General features: G+C 56.8%; 7 protein-coding genes across 7 annotated transcripts; 6 read left to right on the plus strand and 1 right to left on the minus strand.

Annotated features, from left to right (window-relative positions):
* Positions 1-609: 609 nt before the first annotated feature.
* Positions 610-1,877, plus strand: H310_09546 (hypothetical protein). The gene has a single exon (XM_008875642.1). The coding sequence runs from the start codon at positions 748-750 to the stop codon at positions 1,747-1,749; it is 1,002 nt and encodes a 333-aa protein (XP_008873864.1). The 5' UTR covers positions 610-747; the 3' UTR covers positions 1,750-1,877.
* A 455-nt stretch (positions 1,878-2,332) lies between these two features.
* Positions 2,333-3,106, minus strand: H310_09547 (hypothetical protein). The gene has a single exon (XM_008875643.1). It carries the CDS (start codon positions 2,799-2,801, stop codon positions 2,427-2,429), a length of 375 nt encoding a protein of 124 aa, XP_008873865.1. The 5' UTR covers positions 2,802-3,106; the 3' UTR covers positions 2,333-2,426.
* A 667-nt stretch (positions 3,107-3,773) lies between these two features.
* H310_09548 (hypothetical protein) lies at positions 3,774-4,856 on the plus strand. The gene has a single exon (XM_008875644.1). It carries the CDS (start codon positions 3,815-3,817, stop codon positions 4,811-4,813), a length of 999 nt encoding a protein of 332 aa, XP_008873866.1. The 5' UTR covers positions 3,774-3,814; the 3' UTR covers positions 4,814-4,856.
* Positions 4,857-5,433: 577 nt separating this feature from the next.
* H310_09549 (hypothetical protein) lies at positions 5,434-6,156 on the plus strand (the record flags this gene model as incomplete). Its single annotated transcript, XM_008875645.1, has 1 exon — positions 5,434-6,156. The coding sequence occupies one exon, from the start codon at positions 5,434-5,436 to the stop codon at positions 6,154-6,156; it is 723 nt and encodes a 240-aa protein (XP_008873867.1).
* Positions 6,157-6,502: 346 nt separating this feature from the next.
* H310_09550 (hypothetical protein) lies at positions 6,503-7,000 on the plus strand (the record flags this gene model as incomplete). The annotated part of the gene is made up of 1 exon (XM_008875646.1): positions 6,503-7,000. One exon carries the CDS (start codon positions 6,503-6,505, stop codon positions 6,998-7,000), a length of 498 nt encoding a protein of 165 aa, XP_008873868.1.
* Positions 7,001-7,632: 632 nt separating this feature from the next.
* Positions 7,633-9,041, plus strand: H310_09551 (hypothetical protein). The gene is made up of 5 exons (XM_008875647.1): positions 7,633-7,891; positions 7,949-8,272; positions 8,314-8,438; positions 8,481-8,651; positions 8,702-9,041. Exons 1-5 carry the CDS (start codon positions 7,637-7,639, stop codon positions 8,874-8,876), a joined length of 1,050 nt encoding a protein of 349 aa, XP_008873869.1. The 5' UTR covers positions 7,633-7,636; the 3' UTR covers positions 8,877-9,041.
* Positions 9,042-10,743: 1,702 nt separating this feature from the next.
* H310_09552 (hypothetical protein) lies at positions 10,744-12,065 on the plus strand. The gene is made up of 2 exons (XM_008875648.1): positions 10,744-11,665; positions 11,714-12,065. Exons 1-2 carry the CDS (start codon positions 10,813-10,815, stop codon positions 12,019-12,021), a joined length of 1,161 nt encoding a protein of 386 aa, XP_008873870.1. The 5' UTR covers positions 10,744-10,812; the 3' UTR covers positions 12,022-12,065.
* Positions 12,066-13,420: the final 1,355 nt, after the last annotated feature.

Below are 13,420 nucleotides of genomic sequence, written 5' to 3' on the forward strand. Positions count from 1 at the left end.
TGCCAACATACTCAAGTCAAGAGTATCGTCACAATCCGACGACAGTCCATGGAAATCCCTCCCTGTCCATGACCTCCCTGGCCACATACTGGACGCAAGACACTTGCAATACGTATTAAAATAGCCCTTGATCATTGAATCAACGTATGCAGTCGGTTGAGAATTTTAATAAAAATGATCTCCGCCGCTGAATCTTTGCAAGAGCCAATCCAATGCGAGCACTTTGCTTTGGCACGCATTCGTCGTTTTTATTGCTATTTCTATGCGTTTTTGTATGAAATATAAAAACGCACCAATGAAATCACCTCGCGTGGGGGCTTGACGCCAGTCAAGGACGCATCTGATTGGCTGATGCTTTGACAACCCCACCACGCGCGAGAACATTCAACGTCCGCTGGGTATACGCCCACACTGGGAAGATTTCCCCTGGAATGCAGCCCCCCTTACGCATAAAAATGGCGCACCTGCGTGAGACCCGACCTTCCACTTGGTTTGAGTATTCGTGGTATTTGAAAGTTTTGGGAAATATGCCTACGGGACACACTTGCGGGGAAGAAAAGGTGGCATGACGAGGATCTTTCCGACACCGAACGAGATGACGCGTGGTTTCGCGGTGCAAAGTCGGCAGCCCTTTCGCAAAGTCAATGGGTAGCCACGTCGTACGGTGCCAAACGCGGTGGCGGCCGACAGCCATGGCGCTCACTTTGCAACTTGCATCCCTACGAACAAATCCCCCGCTCGATTCCCATGACCTTTTTCAACGTGTACTCGCAAGAAACGCGCGATGCCCACAACGGCGCCACGATCTCGACGTCGTCGCCGGAAATCGACAACCTCGTCAACGAGATTTACTCGGCCGCCGCTGGTTTCGGCACGGACGAAGACCGGTTGAGCCACGCGCTGGGCAACCGCACGACCCGCGAACGCTACTTGATCAGCGTTCGGTACCCGCAGATCCACAAGAAGTCGCTGCTGGATGAAGTCAAGAGCGAAACGTCCGGTGACTACGGCAAAGCTCTCGAACTGTTGGCCCAGCCGCTGGAAGACGCTGAAGCTACCATCCTGCGCGATGCGACCAAGGGCTCTGGTACCAACGAAGACCTCATGTACCCTCTCCTGGGCGGCCGCTCCCCTGAAGAGCTTGCCATCTTGAAGAAGGCGTTCTTCCAAAAGTACCAAGAAGACTTGGTCGTGGTCGTAGCCGACGATGTCGGTGGCGACCTCAAGAAAGTCTACTTGGCTGCTTTGAACTCGTTCGCTCAGACGTACGATCCGGCCGTCCACACGCGCCACAAGGCCGAAGAAATTGCGGAAGTTATCTACAAGGCCGGCGAAGGCAAGTGGGGCACCGACGAAAGCGCATTTGTGAATGCGTTATACTCGATCCCGTCCGAGTTCCTTGCCGCCGTCGATGCTGCCTACAAGGCCAAGCACAACCACGGGCTGATTGTTGCGATTGAAAAGGAATTTAGCGGTGATGCTGAACGCGCCCTCAAGTTCCACGTCCAGATCCAACTCAACACGGTCGAAGCGATCGCGGACCAGTTCGAGAAGACCATGAAAGGCCTCGGCACGGACGAATATGGCTTGACGGCTGCCTTGATCCGGTATTCGTCGATCTTGCCTCAAGTTGCCCAAGTCTACAAAGCCAAGCATGGCAAGCACCTCCGCGAACGCATCCATGGCGAAACCAGCGGCGACTTTCAGAAGTTGCTCATGATCGTGTACGATCGCGCGATGCGCCACTAAATATTTTATTGCAGGACCAACCGTGCCTGCGCCCCCTACACGCCAAGCAAAGTTGTAGGGCCCTAGGCGATGGACTAGATCGAATAGACTGTCGTAAACGCATAAACTAATGTCGACATCATCTCCAACTTGTTCGCCCTGGATACGTAACTGAGCGCTCCCTCGTAGCAGCGCCGAGAGATGCTGCGACCGTTTTGTGCCGAAGCTGAGCTTTGGGTACCAACCACCATTCACGTGTCGAGGCGGACGACTGCAGGTCTTGGCACTACAGTCTGCGCACAGGACAGCGTGATAAGTGTCATCTCGAATGGCAATTGCATTCGACGCATGCTGTGGACGACGGCACCTCTATCCTTAGAGTGCTATCCAACTCAGCCACGAGGCATCCTGCGGCAACAAATTGTGCCCACAAAGAGCACTCAGACACGCTTTCCCTCGCATTCGCCGCCGCGCTGTGCGCCTTGTACTGCGGTATACGAGCGTCCTTCGCCAATTGAAGCCTGGTGTGTTGACCGAGGTCAAGTCAGCATCAAGTGTCGCAGCTCCATGGCATGGAGTCTCCTCGACAACAGTCGCATGACGACCTCAATGTCGATTACAGCGATCAAAGGCACATAGTTGCCGTAGAGTTAGAGGGAAGCACTGCGGCGACAACACCACAGACGACCTCTATAAAGTCAAATGCTTTGATCCGCAGCTTCCGCACTCTCTGGAAGGTGTCGCGCGGGTCGATCCTTGCGGCCTTTTTGCTGTACCGCTTCGATTCGGCGCGCAAATGGTCGAGATCCACTTGCTCGACCACAACCCAACACAGTTCGCGACATCACGACACAGGCCATGCATCCACCTTCGATACATCGCCGTATGCCGGGAGCGCAACCTTCGCCGAGTGCGTCGACTTGTCGTTCTTCGAGCAGAGTTGGCGCTGGTTCCGATGCTTCGTCGGGTTCGGCATTTGGTTTTACCTGGTGGTGAATAAGAGTGTCGCGCTGCTGAGGATGGGGTGGATGCGGCTCGAGTCGGGCGACTCCTGCGTGCCAAGCTTGACCCATTCAAATCTGCGCGATGGTGCGTGTTAGGCTCGTACTTGCTGCTTCACCAATCCTCGATTTCTCTCGTCAACAGCTTCCGTGTCGAATGTAGCACGAACAGAAACATACACAATGATGTTCGCCGTGACTTCAAGCTTGGACGTCGCTGGTGGCTCAAGTGCCTGCGCTGGCGTTTGCTGTCTGTTTTTAGAAAGTGGTTTCCAAGGGTGAACGGAAGGCCTCTGCACGATATCGTTGGCGAGAAAATAGGGTCACCGTGCACGTGTCCAACGGCGACTTCATCCTAAACCTTTGCCGCTCCCCGTTCTCTCAGCTGCTCCTGCCATTTGCCTTTATTCCGAGCAGATGGCCATGGTATGGCAGGATGTTCCAGCAGCTGGAAAGGATGCGCAAGCTCGTCGACAACCGCGCTCGCTCGCGTGCCACGACCCAAACTTCCACGGAAAAACATGGAATGGAGCGTCGTCGGGTTGTAACTCCAAATTCAGTGGATCGCACGTAACAGAGACCTGGTCGCACTTTGCCGACACTTGGATGGTCATCCTCTACATCCTTCTTCAAGATATTCCTTGAGCGGATAAATCGAATACAATATAATGAATCCAAAAAGGGGTGTTTTATAAAGATCTTTTGAATCGACATGAGATGGATTATGTTTGTATCAAATTATCATGTGCCTCGAAGAAGTAGTTGACTATCCTACACGTATCATGCAAATTGTTTTAATGCGTGTGGTTCTTTATCTGGTTCATTTCTTGTTGTAGTACAAAGATTTGCAGGTATTTTTTAGGTCTGTATTCTACACGTCACGTTGACTTGGCTTTGAAGAGAGTACAAAATATACTGCAAGATGGTATTTTTTGGTCGTATTTAGAACGGCCGAATTCGCACTTAAACGACTTGCGCATCCATCCAACGACGCGGATTGGTTGGATTTTTGAGCTTCTCGAAGTGACTACGGCCCCCGAGTCATTTTCGCATTTTCTTCGTCGCGCGCACTCGTCTCCGTCGCCATGTCGTACTTGCCGCTGTACCCGCAACAAGCGTACGAAATCAACAACGGTGTTGCGATCAACCCTGCGTCCCACGAAATCGACAACCTCTGCCATGAAATCAAGGCTGCGTGCGCCGGATTTGGCACGGACGAAGCGCGGTTGAACCGTGTCTTGGGCTCGCTCAAGGCGAGCACCCGCCACTTGGTCTCGATCCGCTACCCTCAACTCCACAACGGCCGCACGTTGTTGGCGGAAGTCCAGAGTGAAACGTCCGGCGACTACGGCAAGCTCTGCGAATTGCTTGCCCAACCATTGGAAGAAGCCGAAGCCATGATCATTCGCAACGCGACCAAGGGTGCCGGCACCAACGAAAACTTGTTGTACCCTGTCTTGGGCGGCCGCTCCCCAGAAGAATTGGCGATCCTGAAGAAGGCTTTCTTCAAGGTCTTCGGTGAAGACTTGGTTGTCGTGATTGCTGACGATATTGGCGGTGACTTGAAGAAGCACTACTTGTCCGTGTTGAACTCCCTGACCCAAAAGTACGATCCGGCCATCCACAACCAACGCAAGGCCGAAGAATTGGCAGAAATCATCTACAAGGCCGGCGAAGGCAAGTGGGGCACGGACGAAACGACTTTCTGCAACACGTTGTGGTCGATCCCTCCCGAGTTCATGAACCAAGTGAACGCCGCGTACGTTGCCAAGCACAAGAACAGCTTGTCGCGTGCGATCGAGAAGGAGTTCGGTGGCCACACCGAACGTGCGATGTTGTTTCACTACAACATGATCACGGACCCGATCAATACGATAGTCGAGCAATTCGAAAAGACGATGAAGGGCATTGGCACCGACGAGTACGGTCTCTCGGCTGCGCTCATCCGCTACCAAGCGTACTTGCCCCAAGTCGCCCCTGCCTACAAGGCCAAGTACGGCGAGTCGTTGCGCGACCGCATCTACGGTGAAACGAGCGGCGACTTCCGCAAGTTGCTCATGACCGTGGTTGAAAACTCGCTGTAATGTTCCGGACTAATATATAATACATCTGAACCATCTTCCTCGACTTGGACTTCGGTCCCCACGTGACGACTCGGCAACATCTTTCGCGTTCGCGTCACGCTGCTTACGAGTGGACGCAGCAATACCTGGCCATGCTTCTCTGGCGTGATGGCTACGTCGTGGGCTACGTGAACTGCCGAAGGCCGACACTCGACGACGACGTAGGCATCCCCGCGCCGCCAGTACACCGGGTCCTTCCGCTGGTATTCGCACGGATGCCATCGGCAGCTGATGGCAACTTGCGGCGAACGGACGAATTGGACCAACATTTTGTGGGTACAACGACGTACATTCCCTCGAGCCTGACAATCTTGGATTCGTGGGGTGGCTCCCTGGACGGCGCATGTTTCCTGGGAGCACGGGGGAAAGCGTTTGAGCCCATTGAGAACGCCGCTCGTGCATGGGAGGTACAGGTTGCAATGGTGGTGGAGCCGCTATTTTGTTCTTGGTGCCACGGATATTGGATCGACGCAACTTCCTCCTGCTTGGACTCCCAGGAGCCATGCATCTTGTCTGCTAGAAGGGATCGACCTGAAGCAGCGCAGCGTGCACACCAAACGGAGCCCATTTAAAATCTAGCGATGCTCCCTGTCTTCCTGCACGGTAGTGCGACATCACAACATGGGCACCATCCCCGCGTCCTGTCCAACGCGTTCAAGTCGTTCGAGACCATCGACTCCATTGCTTGGAACGACCTCGCTCTCGTCGTCTCCGCCATGCAGCTGCTGCTGGTTCTCGTGGGGCTCATCGTGACGTTCCGCGGCATGTCCGCCAAGCGGTCATCGTACTTTTTGGCTACATTCATGACGTTCAATGTCATTTCAGTATACTCACTGCATTATTGTTTGGTCGGCTTCACCGTGGCGTTCGTCGTTGGGACCGTGGTTGCATTCATGGCAGAGCCAAGGATCGGCGCCTGGGCGATTGGATTTGGGCTCGGCGCGACCGTCACCGACGCGTTCTTTACCGTCCTGCTCGGCATCTTGGACGTCCCTACGACCACCGAACTCTCGTGGGGCATCATGGCCGTCGTGCTCGCGATTGGTCTCATCTGTGCGTGCCATGCTTTGAACGAAAATGCACTGTTCCTCGCCGTCGCCACGAGCTGTACTGGCGCGTTTGCAGTGTCCAACTCGCTTGTGGCTGCGATGGATTGCATGTTGCCAGCGCCGACTACGGCCGCGGCGTTGGCGATCCTGCTCGGCGCCGGTGGAATTCTCATGGTCGGCTGGATCGTGCACCAGAAATCGGCCGCCAGCATCGCATCCACGGACCCGATCTCGTCTCCCATCGAACGGATTTAGTACCCCCAAACTATGAACGTGCAACTTGCTCAAGTCGAAAGCGGCACAAATTCACATTCCAACAACGGTGTGTTCGCTCGCCGTCCAGGAAGGTTTGCATGCCTCGTACCCATCACGGGGGAAGGATGCGCATGCGGGCCATCGTAGGTCCATGGTCGAGCGGCATGCATTCAAGTTTCACCGGACGATTGACAAGTACAATACGGGCGGCAGGTCGACGGAATGTCGGTGACATCGTCCTTTGAGGTCTCGATGAGGGCAGGGCTGAGCGAATCGGCCAGCGCGGTGTGCAGCGTGGGTGCCACCGAGGGACGTCGACTGCATTGGAGACACATCCTGTTTGTGGATGGCACTGGTGAAGTTCAATGCGCGCATGGGCATTCTGGAGGCTCGAGTCGGAGCGATAAACAACCCGTTTGGCCCAAGGCAGTCTCGATTTTGTCTACCCACGCGAGCTATGTTCTCTGCAGCCCATCTGGTCGCTGCCCTCGTTGCCTGGATCGCTCCATCCGACGGTCTCTTGATAATGTCGTCCCCTCGCAGCACCCACTCGCCTCCCGACGCCATCGAGAAGTGCATTGCCCCCGGCTCCACCGTCAACGTTCAAGTGGGTGTCGTGGCCGAACACGACGGCGTCGCCCACGTCCAAGTGTGCCGCCTCCCTGACGTGAATGACATGGATGACGTCATGCCGGACGAGTGCTTCAAACCCGCCAAGCAACCGCACGAGAATGAGCCGTGGCGCGTGGCGCCAGGGGTCCATGTCTGGTCGACCAACATCGCGCTTCCGTCTGCACACGACTCGCGCGCGGTCGTGCGGTGGTGGTACGATGGCGGGGGCTGAGTCAAACCCACCGAGGCACTGCCATGGGGCTATGCCGATCTGCACGGCAGCACGGCGTTTGGCGCCACCGAGTCGGAAGGGTCACCCAGCATGCTGCAACATTGGATCAACTCTTCTGCGAGTCGGGCCGGAATAGCAGAACGAAGCACGTCCATGGCAGTCGTAATAATCCATTAAACAATGCATCGATTGGTTTAAATGCATGTCGAGTCGGCAGAGGATATCCCGACCCAGTTCATCTACCGACGATCGTGTCCTGGCGCCACCGACACAGCGGCACGAAGCCTCTTCCATGGCAAGGGGCTTCGTCGTGGAAGGCTAAAGTTGCGACGATGAGTTAGCTACACCTGCGAGCATCTTCGGACGTATGGTCTCGAATGGAGTGCATGGAGGTGGCGACTGCACGACCTGCCTCCCGCGCTCACTTGGACACGGCGTTGGGTGTTCCGCGCTCGACGCGTTCGTCGCAAGGCGTTCAAATTGCGAAGGGTTTCAACAATTTTAACCAATCAAACTTCATCGAATCGTAAATAGAGTGAAATACAACCAATCATCGAATTTATTAGTTTTACCCAATTGTGAAGCGGAAAATTTCTTTTACACCAATCAAACGTCGTATGTACACAATTTGTGAAAATGTCGTTCGGTGGGTTTGGTGCGTCCGCGGCGGCGACCGCGAGCAAGGCCGCGTCCGACTATGACGTTCCTCCCGATGTTCCCGATAGCATCCAAGACATTTCGTGGAGTCCCACGGCTAACATCTTAGCCGCGGGGTCTTGGGACAATCACGTCCGGTGCTGGGAAGTGCAGCATCAGGGTGCCAACTTTCAAGCAGTGGCGCGGGCACAATTTGCCCACAAAGGCCCGGTTCTCTGCACAGCCTTCAGCGGCGTACGCCTTCGACGACTTCCCTATAACGCTTGTTTGATGCACCTGGACTCTTTCTAGGACGGCTCGACCGTGTTTTCCGGCTCCTGCGACAAAACCGCGATGATGTGGCAACTTGGCGGGAACAGCCAAGGGCAACAGATCGCGCAGCACGACCAGCCGATTCGATCGATCCAGCACATTGCTCAAGCGAACTGCGTCGTCACAGGCAGTTGGGACAAGACCGTCAAGTATTGGGACTCGCGGTCCCCGCAGCCCCAGGCGACTGTGCAGCTCAGCGAACGTGTGTACGCACTGGACGTGTCGTACCCGTTGATGGTGGTGGCAACCGCGGACAAGCAAGTCCACTGCTTTGATTTGAAGAAGCCGTCGCAGATATACGCCGTAAGCGCCACGCGCCCGTGACCGAGCTAACTTGCATGCAGACACTGAAATCGACGCTCAAGTACCAGACGCGATGCATTGCCGCGTTTCCTGACGCGACAGGCTTCGCTGCAGGCTCGATTGAAGGCCGTGTGTCGATTCAACATGTGGACGAGAAAGCCCGCGAGTACGTTGGCGTGAATGGCCGGATCTGAGTTTTGTGTGATAGCCGCGACTTTTCGTTCAAAGCACACCGGGACAACACAACGAGCTCGATCTACCCTGTAACAAGCATCAGCTTCCACCAGAATTCGGGACGCATCGCGACCACGGGCGCCGACGGGTCGTATGCGTTCTGGGACAAGGATGCCCGCAAACTCTTGACCAACTTTGCCAAAATGTACGGCTGTCGCTCGATCATGCATGGCTGTCACGACGGCGTTGTTGTAGCCCGAATTACCAAGGCATTTCCGCCGGCAAGTTCAACAAAACGGGCGAGATCTTTGCCTACGCGACGTCGTACGACTGGCACAAAGGCGTCGAGCACTACAACCCGCAGGCGCGCAATGTTATCCGCTTACACCACGTCGACGCAAACGACATGACGGTCAAGGTCAAGAAGTAGTAGGTGTGTGTCTCTCGCGTCATCGAGTCGTCGTATTCGATCGCGTTCGTGCGGCTGCCGTTCTCTCAACAACGTCGAGATGTCTCGACGTGTGGGCAAGTTGCAGGCTCAGCCGCTCTGATAATCATGCACTCAACCTCTCGCTTAACACAACTTGCAGTCGAAGGTGGCCACCAACGGCCTCCCCACCTCGAGCTGCAGTCGCGGTGACAGGGAAACGTGTCTGCTGTCGCCGCGGTAGTACCAGGGGCCAGCTCCTCTCTCACTCTACTGAGACCATTCCATGAGACGATCGCCATCTACGTTCGGCGATCCCTCCGTGGAGATGTCGCGCACGCTGGTTTCATGCTTGGTGCATGGACCCCGTGGAATGCATGGCTTGCCCGCCTGAGGATGGCACCGTGTGAGCCAAACATGGTAGCAGGCCAAAGGGGCGTTGGACGTCGAGGCGCTGCCGCCATTCACCGCGGCAGACACGTTCTTGGAATATTCAGGGGTCGATGGCAGAGTTCGCCATTCCGATTGCTCCATCCTGATCGACATGGTTCATGTCGGTGTGGCGGGCTGCCACTTGGCTAGATGGAGTGCTGGATTTCTGTCGGTGCGGCTTCCCCGGCCCCAGAGGGCGACCGGCTGACTTTGGTGTGCACCAACGTCGATGGCGCCAGGGGATACATGCCAACTGCTCTGTGGATCGGCCTTGGCTACGTGTCAGCGCACATCCAGCTAGACGACGACGCTCCAGCGACTGCGCCCAGCCTCCCTCCTCGGAATCTGTTCGTGTTCGCATTGGTGGTAGCGTCAAATCTCTCCCTTCCTCCGTGCCCCCCCCCTCCTAAGAGTTCCTATCGACGGAGTCGTTTAGCACCTCCCATCGCCTCCTCCAAGATGAGCAGATCCGTCGCTTGCTTCGCATAGAGCTCAGCCGCCCTCCTCGTCAACGACTGTTCGATCCTTGTGGAGGATCGTGAAGCAATCGCCGTCGCTTCGAACGACACCGTGAGCTTCTACGGTACATGCGACGAATGCCGTGAGCAACGCCGCGGCACCTCCTCTCCGCAGGCTGGTTTTCAAAGAGGCAGTGCCCGATGCATGCCGTGTGCACAACGATGCCAACAACATCCACTCCTCGCGCTCCATGACGTGGCCGTGCGCTGGACACGTTGGATGGCCACGTGCAGCGGGCGATGGCACCCCCGCGACGTTCCTGAGATCGCACGCACATCGTCGCGGGGCCACTCCGAGCGCCACCAATCTCGTCGGGGGATTTGGTTGTTGCCGTTCCTCCCTGTGGCCGGACGATCTGATCGTGCACTGCCGGCGTGTGCAGCAACGTTCGGAGAAGCACCCGGCACAAGCGAGCGACCACAACCTCTCCAAGCAGTGCCTCGGTGCTGCTCTCCAGCCCCATGACCCAGCAACACAAGTTGTGTGATGGGGTTCAAGAGCTTCCAAGGCATGGCGCGCTGGGCTGGTTTCGTATGGACGGCAACGGCCGCCCCGATGCCAGCTGCTTTGTGTCGGATTGTGATCGAATTTAATACGTAATTCAGGTGTAGCTGAAAGCAGGACAATATGGACAGCGAGGACGACCATGACATTTTCCACAATTTCCCGTAATCATCTCATGCGATGAATCGACACCTGAAATGCTGATTTGCGAAGGTCGCATGTACAACAATACACAGGATGTGCTGCGTATCGTCGTCGCAATGGCGTCACCCTGGTAAAGTCTGAACCTCGCCACCTGTGTACACCGTCGGTGTATTTTTATTCAATCGATATAGTAACCGTAAGACAATTAAATTCAATATTGGAAAACCGCGGTGGGGAGGGGGGACAGGGTTACACATGGTGGGCGGAAGAGGGCGCGCGATGCGACGGGGGTGATGGCGAGGCGAGACTGGCGCACACACATGGAGGAGGACTCGGGAAAATGACAGCTAACGCCAGCATCATCACGATCACGCCGACCAACACGACGTCGGCCAACAACCAGGAGCTTGTCGTGTACCGCGACTCGGACGTGCCGTTCCCAGATGCCAAGGACGACGACGACTACGAAGCGAGCTTCCAGCGCCGGCGCCGCAACCGCATCTTGATGATCGTTGCAGCTGCTCTCTTGGTCGTTGGAGCCGCCATTGGGATCACGCTTGCCGCGATCCCGACGTCGGATGCAACCCAGTCGTCGGCCCTCACCGACGACGCCACGCCGATCCCCACGCCGACGACCACCCTCGACGGTGAAATCGTCGTCGGCGGCACCATCTCAAACGAGGTCGAACCGGCCACCGTGGTCGCAGACACACCGGAGCCAACCCCGGAACCCACACCTGAAGTCACCCCCGTGACTCCGGAGCCGACTACCGTGACGCCTGAACCCACCACGACGGTACCCTCAGACGCCCCCACGACGTCGTCGCCGCCACCGGCCGATGTGACAACGCAACCCACTGCTCCTCCTGCCCCTGCACCGGCCCCGCCCGCTCCTACACCTGCTCCCCCAGCTCCGGCTCCTGCTCCGCCAGCTCCAGCTCCTGCACCGCCAGCTCCTTCGCCACCAGCTCCAGCTCCTGCGCCGCCAGCTCCCGCTCCGAGCCCCATTGGACCAAGCACGTACCGGGTTGTGAATGGATGCGACAAGAACCAAGATATCTTTTGGCGATCCACAGACCTCGTCGACCACAGCCGCAACCTTGGCCCGTACCAGTCGTTCGACTTGAACGCGCTCGACTACGGCCCCGGCAAAAACATCATGATCCGCGCCACGGCCAACAACGATGCCACATGTACGTCCCGAGCGCCGTCTCCCATACGTAGCTGACAGCGCTGTGTAGTGTTTGAAGGGTACTTTGACCCGACGTTCAATGTCGTCCCCGGCGCCGGCGGGACCATTTGGTACGATATCAGCGTGATCCCGAACGATTGCGGTCCGTCGTGGAGCCAATGCAGCGGCAGCGGCGTCGGCTGGAACGCTCCACTGCAGGTCGACATTGTGGGCAACGTCGTCGCCAAGTGCGAGAACCTTTCGTGCAACCAGCCACGGTGCCCCGTCGGGTACATCGTGCCCAACGACAATGCCAAGGTCAAGTCGTGCGAAAAGAAAACGTCGTTCATCCTGACGTTTGGATGCGCGACGAGGTAGCGGCGTAAGCGATCGTGTAATGGATCGAGAGTGCGTGGAGTGTGTTTCGTGCGTTGAAAGCTCGTGAAGCGGCCTTGTTGGCAGGACAGCTGCCGCATGCACCGCACCACGAGCTCCGCAGATCTCGACCTGTTCTGCACAAGGGGCGGCTGCATGACAATCGTTCGTTTGTCTCGTGGAAGAGTGCGAAAGCGCCGTTGGGTCGACGCCTCCATGGACGAGATCGACCGAGTCGTGATGGGAGATGGCGTCGACGGAGCTGCGCGATGACCACCATAAATCGTTGACTCTGTCTAAAAGCAATCGATCGATCCGAGCCTAAAGGTGGCCAAACTGAACCAATATCTGGTCTAAAAGCAATCGATCGATCCGAGCGAGAGAGCTGATGCACGTGCTTTCAAACGTTAGCCGACGCGACAAGCGTTGGCCATGTCGTCGACTTTGACACGTCACATCGGAATGTGCGCCGGTGGCACTTGTCTTGCCTGGTACTGTGGTGGGCAGGCTCCGTGGCGGCGCGTACACGCCAGAGGCAGCAGCAGGCTGGCTTGGGACCACACAGGTTGAGGATGGCTCGACGATCGAGGCCAAGATGTCGCCATGGAGGCAGCAACGCCACGGCTCCTCAAACAGTCTCGAACAGAGATATCAGCGGCCGTGCACAAGATGGAAGGATCTCTTGGCCGCGTGCAATGTGCGATGACGAGGGAAAACTGGAACCAGGCACAATAAGTTGGCGAAGACGATTGTGTGGTCGAAGCGTGCTGCGGCTTGCTTGGATCGCGGCAATTTGCCTTCAACGACGGGTCCAAGCGACCGCAAGCACCGATGTCGTACCTGTTGAAGGTCACTGAACCCTGGGCCGGTGGCCAGTCGGCAATGGCCCAAACGCCTTGTCTCGACAACGTCCGAACCATTCAACTCGGTGCTCGTCCAAACGACGCGGCAATCTTTGGCTGAAATGGCTGGATGAATCCACCATGACGCCGTCACCGCCAAGGCATTGTTGAGTCCTTGGAGGCCGCACGACCTCCAGAGTCTTCCTGGTTCGACCCCCCCTCCTTCCAGACCGTCGAGACTTTACTTTACTAGTAGTCGGGTGTGTCTGGTGGCTGGCATAGTCGTCGGTGTGCGCCGACGCTGCGCGGCCCAGCACAGCCACGACAGCTCATTGATCCTGAACAAAACGCGACAGTCAGCTCTCAAGTTGGGCGCTGCCTCGGGTGGGTCACCCATCGGCGCCTCCAAGCCGTCCTTCTCTGCCTCGTCGCTTTGGCCTTGATCAGCACGTGCTTCTCACTGGCGTCCATGCCCGCTCGGATCGCGGAGTGGGGGACTAAGCCGCCGCCTCCCATCGCGGAGTTTTGGGCACGAACGACGCCGCCTCGAAAGCTTGTCG

The sequence above is a fragment of the Aphanomyces invadans genome (assembly GCF_000520115.1).
Source record: "Aphanomyces invadans strain NJM9701 unplaced genomic scaffold supercont1.21, whole genome shotgun sequence".
Lineage (NCBI taxonomy): Eukaryota > Oomycota > Saprolegniomycetes > Saprolegniales > Verrucalvaceae > Aphanomyces > Aphanomyces invadans.